The 19,816-nt window shown below is 44.8% G+C and overlaps 1 protein-coding gene across 1 annotated transcript in view; it reads right to left on the bottom strand.

Moving 5' to 3' along the window:
* The window catches only part of BTBD9 (BTB domain containing 9), a 1,399,080-nt gene that overhangs the window by 77,059 nt on the left and 1,302,205 nt on the right, over positions 1–19,816 (bottom strand). The window contains exon 10 of the mRNA XM_069608758.1: positions 7,964–8,042. Coding sequence (XP_069464859.1) covers positions 7,964–8,042 — 79 coding nt within the window. The remainder of the gene's footprint in view (positions 1–7,963; positions 8,043–19,816) is intronic.

Here is a 19,816-nt window from a genome sequence, read left to right as displayed (position 1 = left end):
GCAGTAGCAACTGGTGGGGATTGGTTCAGGACGGCAATGGAAAGAACATTCCAGTACAGAATAACACCTCATAGTGTCACAGGATTAACGCCATTTGAGATGTTGAGAGGTAGGAAACCTAATTCTCACCTGTGTCCTGGATGGATGGGAAAATCCAGGATGGTTGATGTGGATGTGGGAAGAGTGAGGAGTAGAATGTTTAAAGCAGGAGTTAAATCCAAAGTAAGGTATGATATAAAAAATTGTTGTAAAGAGTTTAAGATTAATGAAGGTGATTGGATAAAAATTAAGCTGCCCATCAAAGTACGCAAGGGAGCATCCTTGTATTCTGAGCCCAAACAAGTAGTAAAGGATTTAGGCTCATCGGTATTGGTCAGAGGTGGAAGTATTTGGAACAAGGAGAGAGTAGCAATTATCAAGTGTTCCAAAGCAAGAGAGTAACAGATCTATTTATAAGGTTGCTGCCATTAGCACCACTGTCTATATTACTGTTAGCAAAATTTTTTAGGACAAATTTAAAAAAAGAAAAAAAAAAATAGAAAAAAAAAAGAAAAAGAAGTTGGAGTGACTCAACCGAGTTACCGGTCTCTGTCCAGCGATTTTAAATGATACGTGCCAATATTTTTTGTTCTTTCTTTTGTTGTGTTTGTCAAATGTTAGAAAGGAGGGAGGTGTTAGGATGTCAACATCACTTAAGCAATTACAATGGGTCAGAGCAATGCTTTGCATGTGCTTGGAACGTGGATCTTTCAACCTGGGGTTCCAGGTTCCAAGCATAATGAGAAGGGTGAAGGAGAAGTCTGTAGACGCTGGTTGAAGCCCTCCCGGGGGTCGTTGTCTATCTTACTTAAGGAATAAAGTAAATGTGTTTTCCTAACTGCTGGCATTCGTGTTGTCAATGAAGCATAACAGGTCCTTTTTGCATTCCCTCTTTTTTTTGCGGTTTCTTTTTTATATTTTCTCCTGTCGTTTTCGTTTTTCCTAGCTGTTCACATCCTCTTTCTTTGGTGTTCTTTGCTGTTTTCATTTTATTCGTCTTTTCTTGATTTTTTTCTTTGCGTTGTTGGTTTATTGGTAGTTATCCTTTTTTTCTGTTTTGCATTTAGGGCTTTTTTCTCCAGTTCCGTTTCCGAATCTGAGTCCGACGTCCCCGTTTCACTTTCTCTCCAACTTTCTTCTGTGCTACTTTCTTTCCCTTCGTGCCTAATGGATTTATTGATTGGCACTTGCATCCGATTTTCCTCCCTTTGTTTTGTCTCTTCTACTATTGCGTTCTCACTTATGCCTAATTCCTGGCAACCAGTCTAGGCTTCCTATGTACGCTTGCTTGTACGACTCTTTTGGGAACCTTCTCTTGTGGCCAGTCAAGCCTTCTTCCTTCCTCATTCTCTTGTGGTAAACTGTCCACATCCACACTTTCCCTTTCTTGAGTGGCAGTCAGATTATTAGCCTGGCTCTTTGCCAATTCCGCTATCTGCGTCCCTTTGGTATTCTCGTTTGGGCTATCTGTTTGACCTCGGACTTTCTCACAGCGTTTCTCTAGGCCACTCCCCTCCGTGTTCCCCATCCGCGTGGGGGTCCTCCCAGCCCGCCCGGGGTCAGGCAAGCCTGTCTGTCCTGCTCCGCGGTTTGCTGGCTTTTCCGGTGATTTCTTCTCCCTGCGGTCCTCGGCGTCGCAGCGCTCCTGCTGAGGGTCCGTCAGCGGCTGCCCTCCGGTTTCCGGAAAACCACTCGCCTTAAAAGCGGTGTGCAGGGCACTGGTCACCTCGGATCCTGGTAGGTCTTGTTTTCTTTCACCGCTTGGGTTTATTTGCGGGACTTGTGGTTCTGTTACTTGTGCGTTTTTCCGCCTCTGGTTCAAAGACGCACAAAGCTGCCGTCGTGCAAGCCTCTCTGAGCTCGTTGTTCATGCTGTTGTAACAAGTCCTCGTAGTATGAAGCTCCTTTTTTCCCTCGTGGGCAGTTTCTATACTGAGAGGCGTCTTGGATTTCAGCCGCCTGGCTGGCGATTTCACACTCCTTAGACGCTGTTTGCTGTTGTCAGTATCTGAATCTGCTACCACCTCGTCCGGTTTTTCATTTCTACTATTTTTTCGCCCTTGATGTAACGGTGGTCTCTCAGATTTCTGGGCTGCGTCCATATTGCGTCTGCCTCTGCCCCTGCGGGCCCCCGCGGACTCCAGCAGACTCAACTCTCCTCACCCAACTCCGCTCACCACTCCGCTCTGGGTGCAGGGTTTTTAAGCCCTCCCACACGCTGTAGTAGACAGGGGAGAGAGACTCCAGCAGACTCAACTCTCCTCACCCAACTCCGCTCACTGCTCCGCTCTGGGTGCTGGGTTTTTAAGCCCTCCCATACGCTGTAGTAGACAGGGGAGAGAGACTCCAGCAGACTCAACTCTCCTCACCCAACTCCGCTTCATACTTTAAGGATGTCCCACGGAATTGGGATGGGACCAGAGTATGCTCCCAGGCAGCAGAGTTGAGAACTTTCCAGCACACATCCCTAGTTTGGGCATACAAATACCCCACAAAGTACTTTTTTTCCCTTGTGGGCCCTGACCTTTATTCTGAGGAACCTGGTAACTTTTTAAGTGTGTAGGTTGGAATGCTTATGGAGGAATGGAGATAATAAACTAAATGTACTGCTGTCACTAATGTGACTAACTCCAATCCCTTTTCCACCTTACTTTTGGGAGATTCCTCAGCATCTCTAAATTAATGTGATTGGTTGTAAGGTTACTGTTCTGCGACAACAAAACATCTTAATTTGTGGCTGTCCCCAACGCAGGATCGTTTTTTTTAGAACTACTGGGAAGAGAATACTGCTTACAGATAGTGTGAGGTGTGGGCCAAGTACCTACCCTGAAGATATTGTCAAAGGGGTTATTCCTCTGGAAGGGAACCGATGTAGATGTTCCCCTTAATGTATGTGTATGTAGTCCATGTGGAGGGGTCTCGCCTCTTAAATGGCAAGCCTGTAAGATGGTGGAAACCAACCAGCAAGCTGCTAAGTGCACTAAATGTCACAAAGATAAGTAGTCTGCATTACTCTTTTGGTTTAAACAAGGTAGATTTTCAGAGCCCTCTCCACATCCAGGCAGTGCAACCCGAATCAGAGGTGAGGTTTGGAAAGAACACAAGCAGAACGTTCTCCTGATTGAGATAACATCTCAACACAATTTTAGGCGGGAGGAGGGATAGAGCCAGATGAAAAATGTTTCCCAATGAAAGATAATAAAAGGCTCCTCACAGTAGAGAGTCTGTATTTTATCTATTTTTTGAGCTGAAGTAATGCCCACCAGAAAAGCCATATTGAGAGTCGCACACCATATATCAGTGGGCACTATGGGCTCAAAGGGTTTTTACATTAGCGCTGTGAGAACCACAGTAAGGTCCCAAGGAGCGTGAGGTGGTGTTTTAAAGAGTCCATTGAAGTGCTGTTTAACAAGCAGCTTGGCAAGCTAAACTTTCCATAATCTCACAATTGAGCATGCGCCAATGGTTGTGGTCTTGAGAAGTGGAAAGACACTAGATTCGCCAAACAAGTTGCAATTCAGGACACATCATTGAGAGAAGTTCCCAGAGGATTTCTATTATTCCCAAGGTACAGTAGACAGAAACTAGTCTGTTTACACATATAATGGTATCTGGTCATGACCTTCCTTGTCACCCTGATCCGGTCTATGTTTCTTTGAGAGAGACCCAAGTCACTGTAGTCTAGGTCCTCAGGGGCTAGAATGTTAAAGAGTGTGATTGATGGGTAAAGTAAAATCCCTCTTATGGATGTAGAAGGTCTAGGCAATTGGGGAGAAGCCAGGACAGCCAGCACCTCTTGGTGCGGATGTCTAAGAACTATACTCTTATTACAAAATCAGAAACTAACAAGGATGATGGTAGCAATTGTGAATGTACATCAAGCACAAATATGTCAGTGGGCAGTCCATAATTAATGCTTTCCCTGGACGCAGAGTTTATAGATGAAACATGTGTCACACCACCTATGGCTCTATAAATAAAGATGTCTTAGTTACTAAGGAGGGTGCACAGGCACAGTCTGGATTGAGGACCCTTGTATATAGTGACATTTTGGGATGAATGACTGTCTAATATGCATTGGATGCCTTGGAATCATACATAAGTGGGCGGTTTCCTTTCTTGATGAAAGGAAAGACTGATTTTTGGGAGTTGAGGGCAATGGCACTTCTATACCAAGTTATGAAAGGGACTGTCAAAAATTGGGCAAGTACCCCGTGCGGTACAGGTGTTGGAGAACTTCAGGGACATCTCAGGGCTGAAAATAAATAAGAATACATCAGAGATCCTACACCTCGCGGGGGATAGAGAACCACTGGAAAGGGGGGTGGGATCGTTGGGTCTAAAATTAGCGAAAGATGGCATTAAATACCTAGGCATAACACTTACACAAAAAGTAGATGCGCTATACAAAAGGAATTACCCTCCTCTACTAACTAGAGTAAAAAAAAACATGGAGCGATGGTGCCCATTAAATATCTCTTGGTGGGGGAGGATACAATCAGTAAAAATGAACACACTCCCTAAGCTGTTGTATTACTTCCAGGCCTTACCGATAATGATCCCAAAACAGTTTTTCAAAGAGCTGGCAAAGATGATCTCACGGTTCATTTGGAATAGGAAACCCCCAAGGGTAGCCAGAGCCGTCCTTACGACCCACGTCAAAGAGGGGGGACTTGCACTCCCACACTTCAGAAACTATTACCACGCAGCGCAACTCTGGGTTCTAAAAAAATGGCTGGGGGACAACCAGAAATCGATATGGGTGACGCAGGATAGGGCGCTAGCAAGAACCCCCCTAGAAGATCTCTTATGGAAACCTAAGCAACATAGACACCCAAACCTCAGAATCAGCGAAATCATGAAAACCACATTGAATGCCTGGGATGAGCAAACGCGGAAAGGGAAAATAACCAGACTACTGCCCCATTCACACCAATATGCAGGAACCCTCAGTTCCCACCAGGACAAGAACACGGGGCCTTTTAAAAATGGGAAGAGGCGGGGTGCAGGAAAATAGGGGAAATGTTCCAAGACAATGAAATTAGATCGTACACAGAATGTAAGACCATGTGGAACCTAATGAGTGCGGACAGGTAAAAATATGAACAGCTCAAACACTGGCTAACGAGGCCGGAGATGATCCAAGCGGCGACCAGGGAGCTGACCAGCTTTGAGAAATTCCTCCTTACCAACTCAGGGGATAAGAAGTTAATCTCCACACTATACAACTTCATAAACAAACCAGAAGAAGGGGTAAAATGGGCATATATGAAAAATGGGAAAAAACTCTCGGGTATAAAATTACGATCCACCAATGGCAGGCGCTATGGGCTGACATCCCTAAACTAACAAGAGCGGCCCAGACCAGAGAAACGTAGATAAAGATCCTCACACAATGGCACTACACACCGGAGAGGCTTAACAGTATGTACCCAAATATGCCAAACAGATGTTGGAGGGGCTGCGCTGAACCAGGCACCTGGAGGCACATCTGGTGGGACTGTCATAGGGTAAAGGGGTTCTGGACAGAACTGATATCAGAAATGAAAAAGATATTCCCTGAGGCGGAACGGGTAGGGGAGAAGGTGTGGCTGTGCGGAATGCAAGACCAACTAATCAGGAAATACACCAAGGCGAAACGGAGAGGGTTCATGGGCCTGGTCATCGCGGCTTGGGCCACAATAGCACAGAACTGGAAGAAACAAGACACCACTGATTTACACATGGCTACAAAAGGTCTGGTCGCAAATGACAATGGAAAAAATCACGCACAGCCTGCAGGGAACACAGGACTCCTTCATGAAAGAATGGGGCGGGGGTGCTAGAATACTTGCAATCAGACTTCATGGTGCAATGGTGCCCTCAAAACATTAAAATTACGGACATATTCACGGCATGACTAAGCCCGAGAACATTGGATACTGACACTTCTTCCGGAAGGGGGGTAGGTAGGGGAGGGGGGCGGTGGGAAGTTTGAGGGATTGTTGGTACTATGTAATTGATTTATTTTGTGAAAACAATAAAAACAAGTTTAAAAAAAAAATTGGGCAAGTGGTTTGTTGCACTGAAAAAAAGAATAGCAAATAAGACATCTTCTGGAGGATTTGGACATCCGAGAGGTCTTGAAATACTATTTGCATTAAACTACTTTACAGCAGCAGTGGTGGTGGTAGAAGGGTGGGAGCAGGAAATCCAAATAACAATGAAAGAGCAGAGTAATAGAGGGCATAGAGAAAGGTAGCGTCTATAGTACATGTCAGAACTCGTAGCCAATATATACGAGATGTTTTGCTTAACCAGCACAGTGTATACAGCAATGAAGGGGACTACAGTTTGCTAATGCGGAAGGATGAGGGGACAGCAACTAAAAAAATTATTTCCCAGATTCCGCTGAAGACAATAGGTTGTCACTGGCTTCAACCTGGGCACAGTATGCAGGGTTAAGACCAGGATTTTACCACTGTTCATGGGGCTCCCCTTTCGGAAGGAGAGTGGTGAAGCGGATAGGCGTTAATGGCAACCTGCCTCATTATACCAAGGAAGCCTCTCTGATGGAATCTCTTTGAGAAGTCAAATTGTGGTCAATTCGAGGTACGGATGTACTTCATTTCCATAAGCTGATGACCTGAATAAGCCACACACCCTTATCCTGGGTTTGATGGAATCTTTCTTGGTTCTCAGCATGACGGCAGTAGTTTAGCAGGTTTTTTCTCGGATGCAAGCTAAACCTCAATAAACCATGTTTCTGAATTTATCAAGTAGGTGAGGGATGCAAAAACATGTTTTCCCAACAAATGAGAAGGGTCCTTGACTACAGAAGATGAGTGGTCATGTCCTTGGTTAATGGCAAGAAATATCAAAACCGATTCTGCCTGACACACCTGGGGGCATCAGGGTCGCACTATGCAGTTGTCCCACTCGAGCATGCATAAACACTTTTGAATGAGTGGAAAAGGTGGAACAGCATACAGGAAACTCCATGAACACTTATTGTTTGGAAGAAAGCTGAGCATTTGTACCTGTTATTTTTTAAACAGGGGTGGCTCCTTTTTAGTGAAAGATAGGAAAATAACCTAGCTCAAATAAGATACTCCAGCAGCCAAATGAGACCTACTTGTTGTGACACCTCTTGTTAAGTAAATTATTTACCAGTGCTTTCCTTGAGTGTGGGGTTGGGGAGGATGAGAGACCAATGGGGTCCACAGAGAGATGGCAGTAGGGGTGGCGAGGAGGCTGGAATTGGGAAGAAGGTTATGGATCAGGACCGTCAGAAAAGCTTGCAAACAACCTATTCCCTAGTTTTATTGTACTCCTGTTAAATATTTTGAAGTGCTACACTACCCTTGAGTGAACCTCAATAGTTGGCATCACATGCATTCATTTAGTACATATGGTTGAACACAGATACATAATGTGTCCTGTTTTATGAAGAACAATCTTGATGGTGCGTCAAAATGGTTGTATACTAATTGACCTTTTCACAATTGACCTTGGGAGAATTGACCTAATTTAGAAGATCAATTAGGACATATATATGAAGGGAAATCTCCCACCACCCAATCCATAACCCCCTGCAATCCCCCCACCCAATCCCCTTATATTATTTATAATCCAAAACCAATCCAATACATATATAAAATAACTAAAATAATATAAATGTCAATTGTGCGGAAGATCAATTAGGACCACTATAATTAGGTAAATTAGGACAAAAGGTCAATTGTAAAAGGTCAATTTGGGTAATACCGTCAAAACACAAACCTACTACATAAGTCAAGAGGTACCCTGCACAGCAGCACCCACCGTCTTGGTTGTCCCAGAGGCACACTGGCACCGATGCCAACTGCTCTGCGTAGATCAGGTAAGTGGCAGGGTGCTGAATGATGCACTTGATTACCACACTACATGATCAAAACACACCTACCTCATTTGCTGTATTGTGAGTCCCAACAATTCGGATGAACGATGCAGCCTGTCTGTCAAAAGAGACTGTTTGCCATGATCTACAAAACAAACCATAAAAAACATTCAACATCAAATTAGAAATATCATTTTTTGTGATACTATAGAGGTTGAAAAACAGCTTTACTATTTAACTTTACAGATTGCTATGTACTTACTGCCCCATTCTTTTATTCAATACTTTGTTTTGCATTTGCAACAAGTAAACCGACCATAAACTGTGTTGATTGAACTTTTTGTGGTGCTTGTCAAACATAGTACTCAAGAGCGATTTGTACACTGTGCTATTTTTTATTGTCAAAAATGGCCATTGCGTTACTATCTTGGACCCAATACAGCCATCTGGGGGATGCCATCATTTTGCCACTAAGTGCCTGCATGTTCTTCACGATTCATTCGGGGGAATTTGGACCTTAACGTCCTGGCTACCACATACGGGTGCACTGTTCCAAGTAAGTACGCATTATGGTACACATCATATCCCATTGCAAAGGTGGACTGGAGGTCAGTGCGCTTGCCGGTAAACTCCCTCACTGAACAAGGAAGCAAGGCTCAACCCTCGTAAACCCCTTCAGTGACTAGGTTGAAACCTTTAATTAACTGGGAACCCCACCACAGATTTTCTTATTTCCAATAGAAACCACCAAGCATATTTTGTTTACATTCATGCCCTCTGTTTTTTGGTCTGTTCAATTTACCAATCCAGCACACAAAGTCATGTCAAACACAATTACCCAGTTTTTAATTAAAGTCAGAAATATTTTATTCTGCACTCAACTTCTGCAAATAGGTTATACAACAAGCATTGGCAAAGCCACCAGTTTTGGCTTCTGTATAAGTATTAGACATTTATCAGGCATTTATTTAAGATCTCCAGGTACTTGCACCATTTTGCACCTGGTATCATCAATGAACAGTTACTACCACTCTGGCAGTGCTTAGCAAGTGTCTTTCCCATGCCTACACAAAAGCCTAAACTGTTGGCATTGCCAGTGCTTGTTGAAACTTCCAGACAAGTTTAATCTGATTAAGGGAATTGATGGTTGAGCTGGGAGGTTACATAGGGAGTTTCAGGGAATTAGGGCGTAAACTGGCAGTAAACAACCAAGGTTGCAGCTCATTCATGAGAGTGGACACACTGTGCTGGTACTTAACTGATGCCCTGAATGTAGAAAGGACTAATGCTTCAGGCTGCTCATCGCATGGAGTGCAAAGTGGCTAAACCCTTTTTTTGCCCGGATGTCCTGGGCAGGAGCTGTGAATAGGACAGATATTTGCCGAATGAGAAGACCACACCCGGGAGTAGTAGGACATACTGACACGCAAGCGAAGATCTAAAGACATTGGCAGGGAGCAGACTTTGAGCTGTCTTTCTAAATGAACTGTCACACTACAGGATGCACATGAGTGAACGTAGGGGCTGACGGGCTCGTCCGGGCTGAGAGAGGGAAGTTGTGGTTGTTCCAGGAAAGCCTGTGTGTTTCTGTGTTGGGGAGGAGGGAGGATGTTTGTAGTGTGGTAGGGAAGTGGAAGGGGCCGATGACCATGTAAATTTGAGTGTGTTTGCTATATTATTGTCACAGTCTGTTATCATAGGTTCGTGTAGAGACAGCAACATCATACATGCCAGTATGAAATAATATCACAGTGGTCTCTGTAAAAATATTGAAGCAGCACTTCTTGCAGACTGCAATACCAAAAGTCATTCAGAGAGATCCTTCTTGCAATTCCTAGCAAGTTTCAATGAAGGAACCATCAAAACGTACGAGTTAGATGAGAATCGCCACTCGTTGTATATGTATAGCCTGATATTTGTCAAAGCTGGCACTACATTATACTGTTTAATTGTACCATTGTGCTTAACTGCCTTTAAGCTCCTTGCCAGGGGTGACTTTATATTTATTTTCCTACCAACGCCCTTTTGAAGTGGAGGAAAGTGTTGGTGTGAACTGGTCTTAACACTGGATGCATAGAGCCACCGAGGTGTTTGGGTGGGATACATGTACCTGTTTATTTTTGTTTTTCACACCCCGTTTGTCAAATGCTGGATCCTGAAGGAGTAATGAAATAAAACACATTAAAAATGAGGAAGCTGGAAATGAAAAGCGTGGGCGTTGTATTGGGTCAAGTGGGTGCATGTGTCTAATTTGTGGGAAGTCGAGAAGGGTTGGAAGATTGAACAGCATTTTGCAACAGAGTGCAACTTCCCACGGATAACACCCAGAGAACAAGCGTATGATAAAAGCGCTCAAGAATCGGATGGAATAACATTGCATAGAATAATTAACATACACACAATAAGCTTTTCTCCCACCAATGGGCTTTCTGCAACCCCTTCAGAATTCCAACCTCGATCACAGCACGGCAAGAGTGATTGAATGCTGAAAGAGATTGGCTGCCCTCCGTACAGAAACAGACTGCAGAAACGATGGCATCCTCCTGACATCATTATCTGCACAGCCAATCAGGTCGTGTTTGCATCAGGAGACACTCTAATACCACTCACAAATCAGTATATTGACAATTTGACAGCCATTTTATAAAACAAGTATCTTTAACAAAACTTATTTATTTGGACAACCAAATACATTTCACATATGGAACATAACATAAATAATGCAGTAAATATTTTACAGAGCACCAATCAAGTCACACAACTTTAAAATAACATTAACAATTGGCAGCCGCCATTTTGCAAGTAAAAATGGCTGACAAATCCACCACACAGTAGAAATTGGCCAAAGAGTGGAAAAGGAGGTGTGTCTGCAAGGAAAATGGGTGGGAATGGAAGGAAATTCCTATACATTTCACTTAGCAATCGGCGTTAAATGGGTGGGACACAGTCAAACTACCAACGACCCTCATATGCCAACTTGCATTAAAAAACATTACAACAAACCTGCATCCAATGCCCCTGTTTCAAGCTCTCATGTTAAAGCTCTTATTTTAAAGACAATAATTACGGCTTTATAGGTAGCGCTTTCAGCTCCACCTAATAGCCAAAACTAAAAAAACGTGGCTCGATGTCAGTGAATGCGTCACCCGGAGTATCAAGCACCTGCTTCATACTGCAGAGGACAGCATGTACCTGTTTACACACACTTTGTTGGGGGGTGGTTGTAACAAAGTCCTTTTAAGCACATATATGTTTAGGCACCTGTCATTCCGTTGCACTGGTTGGCTAATGGAAAGAATGCAGGCTTGAGAAAACCTCAACTGCGGCCACTCAATGTCAGACAGATTCCTTCACCATTGAAGATGCTTATCTTAGTTCCTGAGTCCACCAAAGTCATAGGCAGTGTGTTTTTTTTTTATTTAGAATGTTTTTTCATACAGATATAAACACAAGGCTCTTTTCTAGTTAATGCATGTAGAGCAAGTATTAAAAAAACAGAGCTGCCGAGTTGGGTATGGTGTTGGTAGTAGCAGTTTAGTTTAGTTTCGTCTATTATTTGTATAGCGCCGCCAGGCCCAGGGGCATCCAGGCGCTTAATACAGTTACAAAGTAGCCAATATGTTACAACATACATTTAGATAGAAAAAAAACAGTTGTAAAAAAACAGTTGTAGGTAATATGCACATCCTACATATTTACACGCTTTGGGCAAAATACACTTTATGCAGGCAGTAAATGCAGTAGTCGGGTGAGTTGGAATTTTAGACTTCTTTGGTGAAAAGCCAGTTTTTGGCAATGTGTCTGAAGCGGTGATAGGATGGTTCGGATCTGAGATCGACTGGTAGAGAGTTCCAGAGTTTAGCGGCGAGCACTGGGAAGCTGGTGCCTCCTGCTTTTTGGAGCTTGAATCTGGGGATGTTTAGACAGTGTGTTTGTGCTGATCTGGTTGGGCGAGATGTGGTATGGTGGGTGAGGTTGTCTGATAGGTATCTAGGTGCTTGGTTAGATAGGCATTTGTGTGTGAGAGAGAGTGTTTTATATTTGATTCTCTGAGGTATGGAAAGCCAGTGGCAGGAGAGTCTAGCGTCAGAGATGTGCTCGTGTTTGGGTATGTTCATGGCTGCTCTAAGAGCGTTATTTTGAATAACTTGCAGCTTGTTGACGTTCTTTTGGCTAGAGCCCAGGTAGAGGGCATTGCAGTAATCTGCTTTCGAGAGTACTAGTGCTCTGGCTAATGTGATGCAGTTGGAGGTGGAGAGATAAGGTCTACTGGCGTTGATGAGTTTACAGGTGTAAGCGGTGGCGGAAGAGATGGCGTTGATTTGTCTTGTCAATGTGAGGGAGGAGTCAAGGTAAATCCCTAGAGTTTTGACATTGTTAGAGACTGTGATGTTGTTTCCATCAATGGTGAATGCCTGGTAGGGTTTGTCAAGTTTGTTGAGTCTGGATTGGGAGCCTAGGACAAGAAGTTCGGTCTTGTCGTCGTTGAGGCAGAGGCTGTGTTTAGCCATCCATTCTTGGATAATGGAGTAGATGTTGTTGAGAACTGAGTTGTCAGTGGCGTAGTCTTGAGTATTTGGGTGTCATGTGCGTAGTTCGTGTAGATGACGCCCAAGCGGTCCAAAATGTTGAAAAGAGGTTTAGTAAATACATTATATAATGTGGGGGAAACACAGGAGCCCTGCGGGACGCCACATGTGACGGGTGCTGGTTCGGCAGAGGCTGTAGGAGCGAAGACCCTCATAGATCTGTTATTCAGGAAGGACTGAATCCAGGCATTGGCTTTGTCGGAGAAGTTGGCTGCTGAGGCTAGGTGATTGCAGAGGATGTCGTGGTTTACCAGGTCGAATGCGGCCGACAGATCGAGGAGGAGCAAGAGGGCTAGTTTGCCGTTATCTCTGAGATTATCCATTTGTGTTTTAAGGTCGATCAAGGCTGTCTCAGTGCTGTGTTTGGGGCGGAAGCCTGACTGTCTTAATCCAAGTAAATTGTTTTTCTCTAGGTGATTCTGGATCTGAACGTAGGCAGCTCTGTCGAGGATTTTTAGGAGGAAGGGCACAGTGGTAATGGGTCTGTAGTTCGTGGGGACACTAGGGTCAAGTGTGGGTTTCTTGAGAAGGGGTAGAACCCAGGAGTCCTTTAGGTTGTCGGGTACTGTACTGGAGGTGAAGGATGCATTTATGAAAGATGTGATGAAGGGGGCGAGATGTTTGGCAGCTTCCTTGATGACTGGCGCGGGGCTGATGTCGCCTTGACATTTGGAGGGTTTCAGAGAGTTGATTATGTCTTCAACCTCTTTGGTGGTGATCGAGGAGAATTGGAATAGGTTGGAGTCGTCCGTTCGTGAGGCGAGGGTGGGAGGGGTCAAGTTCTCTGAGGGTGAGGCTTTCTTTCTTTAACTCGATTTTGGCTTGTAACATAGCAATTTTGCCAAGGAGTGCTTCTTGTTTGTTAAAGCACCATGCAATATCTTTGATGCATGTGTCGGGGATGGGAGAAGGGGACTCGAGGTCTCTTAGGATGTTGAAGAGCTCTTTGGTGTTGGATTTGGCGTTACAAATTCGCTCGTTGTACATGTTTTTTTTTAGTTTGGATGATTGCCGCCTTGTAGGTATTGGAGGCTAGGGAGTAGGAGGTTTTGTTGTTAGCTGAGGGTGACTGTTTCCACGCTACTTCCGCTTGTCTTTTGATTTTGCAGAGAGTTTTTAGTTCGGGGGTGAACCAGGAATTGAGGTGGGCGCGTGGTTTGGCTTTACGTGGTTTGAGTGGTGCTACAGTGTTGATGGCTTTGAGAATGGTGGCGTTATAAAGGTCAACTAATTCAGTGGGGTTGGTCATGGTGGGTGAAAGGTTGATGATGGGTTGGAGTAGAGGGAGGAGTTTGTCGACTGTGATATTTTTTCTGTTTCTGGTGAATGTGGGTGGAGCGTTAGGGAGGGGGGCAAATTTTTGATGGTCTTTGTCAATGGTGAATGGGATGAGGTGGTGATCGGTCCAGGCGCATGGTGTGTTGGAGAGGATAGTGGTATTACAGTTGAGGTCTGCTATCCAATCGAGTGTGCGGCCTCTGTTGTGTGTGGGTTAAGAGATGTGATGGGTAAGACCTAATTCTAAGACGGTATTAGCAATGGTATTAGCTATGTTATCCCTTTCGTCATTGAGTCCGAGATTGAAGTCCCCAAGAATAAGTAGTCGTGAGTTGGGTTTGGTGTTATTGGAAAACAGGAGGGTTATGTCGTTGAATGAGGATATGGGCCGTCTGTAGATGAGGTGGGTGGTGATTGTGCTAGTGTTGGAAGTGGATAGTTTGATAGTGAGTATTTCAGCGGATGGAAGTGATTGGTTTTGTAAGTGTCTTATATTGATAGAGCTTTTAGCAATGATGGCTACACCACCTCCTTTAGAAGTTTGTCTATCTGCTCGGTAGATGGTATAGTCATCGGGGATGGCTAATGCTAGGGTGGGGCCTGATGCTGCGTGGAGCCAGGTCTCGGTAATAGCTATGAAGTCTAAGTCGTTAAGAGAAATGATGTCGGCTATGTCTAGGGCATGTGCGACTAGAGATCTAGCGTTAATGAGTGCGCCTTTGATTATTTCAGTGGTAGCTTGACTTGGTTTACTGTTGAGTGTGCAAGGTGAGGAGGTGTTGGATTGAGGAATGGGCTGGTCTGGAGATGCTGGTGGGCTACATATGAGGTGATTGACTGGTGTGGGTTTGGCTTTACTTTTTCTTAGTCTTGTGTTGGGAGAGGTCAAGGTTGTGTATGTCCTGGATCGGAGGCAGTCAAGTCTGAATGTGCGTATACTGGGATAGGAGTTTCTGGTGGTGTTGTTCTTGGGGGGGTGGGTGCAAGGGCTGGTGGTGTGCATGATTTTAAGGTTACTGCATGTGTCTACCAAAGGGTGGTGCTCAGTGGGGGCAGGCAGGAATGGTGCAATATTGGGTAAGAATGTAGTGGGGCAGGGGATGGGGTGGTGTCTCGGACATACTAGTTTGCTAAGACCATTAGGGTGGGAGAAGAAGTGTGGTCCTGTGCAAGGTAGGTCAATGGGTATTAGGCAGAAGGGAAACATAATGGAAATAGTCCAAGTTAGCATAGCTATTGTTGCAGGGGTGATGTTGTAACTGATAGGATGCCAGGTCCTTGGGGGCATGGGATCAGAATGCTGGGCATAGGCAGGCTTGGTGCTGTGGGCTGAGGCTACACAAGCTACGGGCTTACGGACATGCAATGTCGTGGTACTGCATGCAGGGTTGGACACAGAGGTCGTCAATACAGTTGTCGATATGGGCGTGTAAAAAGAATCTTGGGTCTTCAGTGTGTCTACAGGTACTACATGCAATAGCAAACGCAATGGTCAAGACAATTGTCAATCTACATGTGTGAGCCACTCTTGAACTGCAATGCAGTGTCAGGATGCTGCGTGCAATACCAAAATGGTTAATATAATTGTCAATATGCAAATATGAAAAGCATTCTCGGGGTTACATTACGCAGTAATGTACAATGAATGTATATACATAATATAATGCATGCAATATTAAGCGCAGTGGTCGATACAATTGTCAATATGCAGGTGTAGAAACCGACACGGGATTGCAATACAATGTAATACAAGCAATATCGAGCGCCATGGTCAATGCGGTTATCAATATGCAAATGTAGCAATCTTGGGATTACGATACAGAGTTAGGTGCTGCATACGATATCAGATGTGGTGGTCAGTATAGGTGTTAATAGGCAGGTGTAGGCAATCTTGATGCTACTAAGCAGTGGTAGAAAATGATATGCAACAGTATAGTTGTCAGTGTTTTGGGCGCAGGCTTAGGGGTGTGAGCCAGTCGGGATACTACATGCCAAATCGAGTGCAGAGAGCAGGATTGGTGCTTGGGGGCAATGACGAGGTACTGGGTGCAGACTTCTCTAGAGTGGTTTTTGCGAAAGCAGGCTAGACAGCTGGACAGGAGTCGGTTCGGTGTGCGGAAGTAGGGGGGGAGAACGCTGCGCGTTGCTGTCGCGTGAGGAGGTGAGAGGGGAGGTTGTATTGTTCATTTTTAAGAGGAGGGGGGGTGCAAGTAATGTGTGAGTGTGCACAATGTATTTTCGAAGTTAGTGCTAGAATTAAGAACAGCATGGCATTATTGTTAAGCATTACCGTTAAGCATATTGAGTATAGAAGGCACAGTAGTTGACAGAATTAATGTATGCCGTGGCATTTTGAAGTGTCCGAAACTTTAGTGAAGGTGTTGTCTATAAGACCATATGATGGTTCTGGGCACGTGTCGGTGGCCAAACAAAGGGGCGGTGCAAGTGCGTTAGGTGAACACAGTACCTTTGTTGTCTGCGAAGACGGAGCAACGGGATGGGCTTTCAGGTAGGATGTCGAAGATGTCTTGGCAGGCAGGTGAGGGATGCGCTGCATAGGGCAATGAGAGGGGCACACGAGATGAGCAAACTGAGCGACCTGGAGCAGCTTGCAGCGCGGCACGCTCGGTCAGCTCAGTCAGGGGTGCCTTATTTCCGTGCCTTGGTTCTGGGCCGGCGTTCGCCAGCCGGCGATTTCAATTGGTAGATGTAGCTGCTGGTAGCCAATCAAGATGCAGCCTGCAGACGAAGGGGAAATGCTCCGAGGTGGGTCCTCAGAGCGGGGCGGCCATCTATGGATGTATGGGCCCGCGTTAGATGTAATGGCGATTTTTAAGGCGTTTTTCGTTCCCGGGTTTAAAATCACATTTAGCAGGAAGCTGGATGCAGAATAGTAGTTAGGTTTCTGGCTGGTAAATACTGGTCAGATATTTGTGCCGAGAGCGGCAATGTAGCAAAGAGCACAGGGCTGAAGCTAATTAAGCCTGCGGCTTACCTAAGAGTGCCCACATGCTCTAATGTGGGGGAAGCTGCTCCTGCAGCACGAGGGACGCAGCTAGAGCTCTTGCCAGCAGTGAACTTGCTGAGGCATAAGTCACTGTAGGACTTGTTCTAAAGAGTGCCAAGAGATAAAGTATAATGCTTTCTAGATTTCTACTGCCAGTACTGCCTGGCTGCACATTTCCAGCTTATGTATTTATTTTGGGCAGTGCCTTGATATTCCTACTTTGAATATCATTCACATTCCCAGTTGTCACTGGGAAACTGTGGAGTAATATATATGCACAGTTATTTGTAGCTGTGTCACATTTTAGTATAATGGCTTGAATACAATTATTTATTCATACGAGTATAAACATGGGACAGGTATTACTAAACACGAGCTGTTTATTCAGTCAGGGCGTAAGCCGTCAATAGGAACTGGCAGAGGAAAGGACAGGAAATTAATTAGCCCTACTTTGACTATCATTCAGCATAACGTATTTTCCCATATTTTCCTATAATGTCCCATACTGTATTGTCTGTCAGCACAATCTAATTGAATTATGTTTATGTTTTCCTGGATATTCATACAGTTCTGTTTAAAGGCTACCCTTTTCAACGAATCCCACCTCACCTGCAGCTGGAACTTCTGCCAAATCGCTGATCAACTTAAGTTCCTCTCCCAGCCTCGCTCACACCAGAATGACTAGGGAGTTGTACAGTCTTGAAGCAATCAAGGGTTCTTTGAGATGCAGTCTAAGTACTGCTACAGTGTTCTCCCTGAGGAATGTGAAACACTCCCAAGGAGAGCCCCCTCCTATAGCATTGCAGCACTCAAAATAGAAAAAAGTGCAGAATGTGCATAATAAAACCTCTGCGGCTGTGACAGTTGTCTGTATAGAACTTAAAATTGAAGTAGGCATTGCAAGTGCCACCACTAATGTTGGCTCAAGTCTGAACACAGTATTTCACAATAGCAGATATGCTGATGCCAACAATATCAAACTGGAAACCAAAAGGTGCTAAAACAAAAAGTGGTCCATGCCAGGCAAGCAGCTTACCTTTATCAATAGTTCAATATTGGCACGTGAGGTGCCTGCCATGAACGGAAGAAACCTCAAAAGGTGAAGGCTAATGTCCACTCAAAGACCAAAATCTTGCAGTACGTATGGAAAACAGTCCGCTTCACCACCCATGTTATGTTGCTATGTGGTGTATGTCTTGCTCTATCATAAACTATTACATTTTCCATTGGCATTTGAAGAGTTCGATATGACGGTACAGTACTTCAAGTCTAATTCTTCCCATTGGTGACTCATTTTCTATTGGAAGGGTTTGATACCATATAGTGATACAGTACTTTGTGTTTTTGTGACCTTGACATTTGCCTGGCTGGCATTCATTTTCCATGCACATTGGAAGGATTGGATACTTTAAGGAGGTACAAAACAGTCTGTTGTATTGGTCCCATGTGTGAGGGGCCAGGCCATTAACATGCTTTATATTTATTTTCTTTAGCACCAACACTTCAACTGCTCACACTAAACATGGAACTCAGAGTTGTCGACCTGCGTACTGGAGTACATTCCATCGCCACAGAACTACTCACCTATGTCACGTGATTGCCGCCTGTATGCTCCTTCTAAGCCCCCACTCACGAGGTAAGCCATCCTCCACTTCACCCACTGCCCACCGTGCTTGCACTGCCCCGACCACCACCTAATTTGCATACCCCTTTATCCTGAAGCATTCTGCAGCCCGTTCCCTGATGGTCCCCACGTGTGATCCGCCTGCAGAGTTAACACTCCTCTATGCCTCACGCCCCTTCGGTGTCAGCTGCATGATTACCCAATGTCTATACCAGCAAAACTGTTCATTTTACAACCTGCCTACTGTTGATTCTGCACTGCTCTAGCTAAAATCGAACCTGCCTACTGTTGATATTGTACTGCTCTAGCTAAAATCGAACCTGCCTACTGTTGATATTGTACTGCTCTAGCTAAAATCGAACCTGCCTACTGTTGATATTGTACTGCTCTAGCTAAAATCGAACCTGCCTACTGTTGATTTTGCACTGCTTTAGCCAAAGGGAACCTGCTTACTGCTGATTTTGCACTGCTCTAGCTAAAATCGAACCTGTCTGTTGATTTTGCACTGCTCTAGCCAAAGGGAACCTGTTTACTGTTGATATTGCACTGCTCTAGCTAAAATCGAACCTGCATACTGTTGATTTTGCACTGCTTTAGCCAAAGGGAACCTGCTTACTGCTGATTTTGCACAGCTCTAGCTAAAATCGAACCTGCCTACTGCTGATTTTGCACTGCTCTAACTAAAATTGAACCTGCCTACTGTTGATTTTGCACTGCTTTAGCCAAAGGGAACCTGCTTACTGCTGATTTTGCACTGCTCTAGCTAAAATCGAACCTGTCTGTTGATTTTGCACTGCTCTAGCCAAAGGGAACCTGTTTACTGTTGATATTGCACTGCTCTAGCTAAAAACGAACCTGCCTACTGTTGATTTTGCACTGCTCTAGCCAAAGGGAACCTGCCTACTGTTGATTTTGCACTGCTTTAGCCAAAGGGAACCTGCCTACTGCTGATTTTGCACTGCTCTAACTAAAATTGAACCTGCCTACTGTTGATTCTGCACTGCTCTAGCCAAAAGTGAACGTGCCTACTGTTGATTGTTCACTGCTCTAGCCAAAAGTGAACGTGCCTACTGTTGATTGTGCACTGCCCTAGTCAAAAGTGAACTTACCTACTGCTGATCTGTCTCCACAGCACTCTTAGCCTGTGCACTGGGTCACATTCAATGTGATCAAGTGTCAGTGTACTCCCACCTCCTCCTCCTCCTCCTCCTCCTCCCCAGGTGTGACGCATCTCGACGCACCTCCCTAGGTGCACCTCCACCATGCTCCTTAGGGCGCTCCTTATACTGTACCACGTTCTACCCTTTAAAGCAGCAATTACCAGCCAGCTACGCTCACGTCCCACACAGCCGGCTCACCATCAGCCTTCAGACACCTTGATTCTCCCAAGCCTTGTCCTCCCGACTCTGTGCAGTGTGACC

Source organism: Ambystoma mexicanum, chromosome 4q, assembly GCF_040938575.1.
Source record: "Ambystoma mexicanum isolate Mex_15411 chromosome 4q, UKY_AmexF1_1, whole genome shotgun sequence".
Lineage (NCBI taxonomy): Eukaryota > Metazoa > Chordata > Amphibia > Caudata > Ambystomatidae > Ambystoma > Ambystoma mexicanum.
This window is presented reverse-complemented; position numbering and strand designations above follow the sequence as displayed.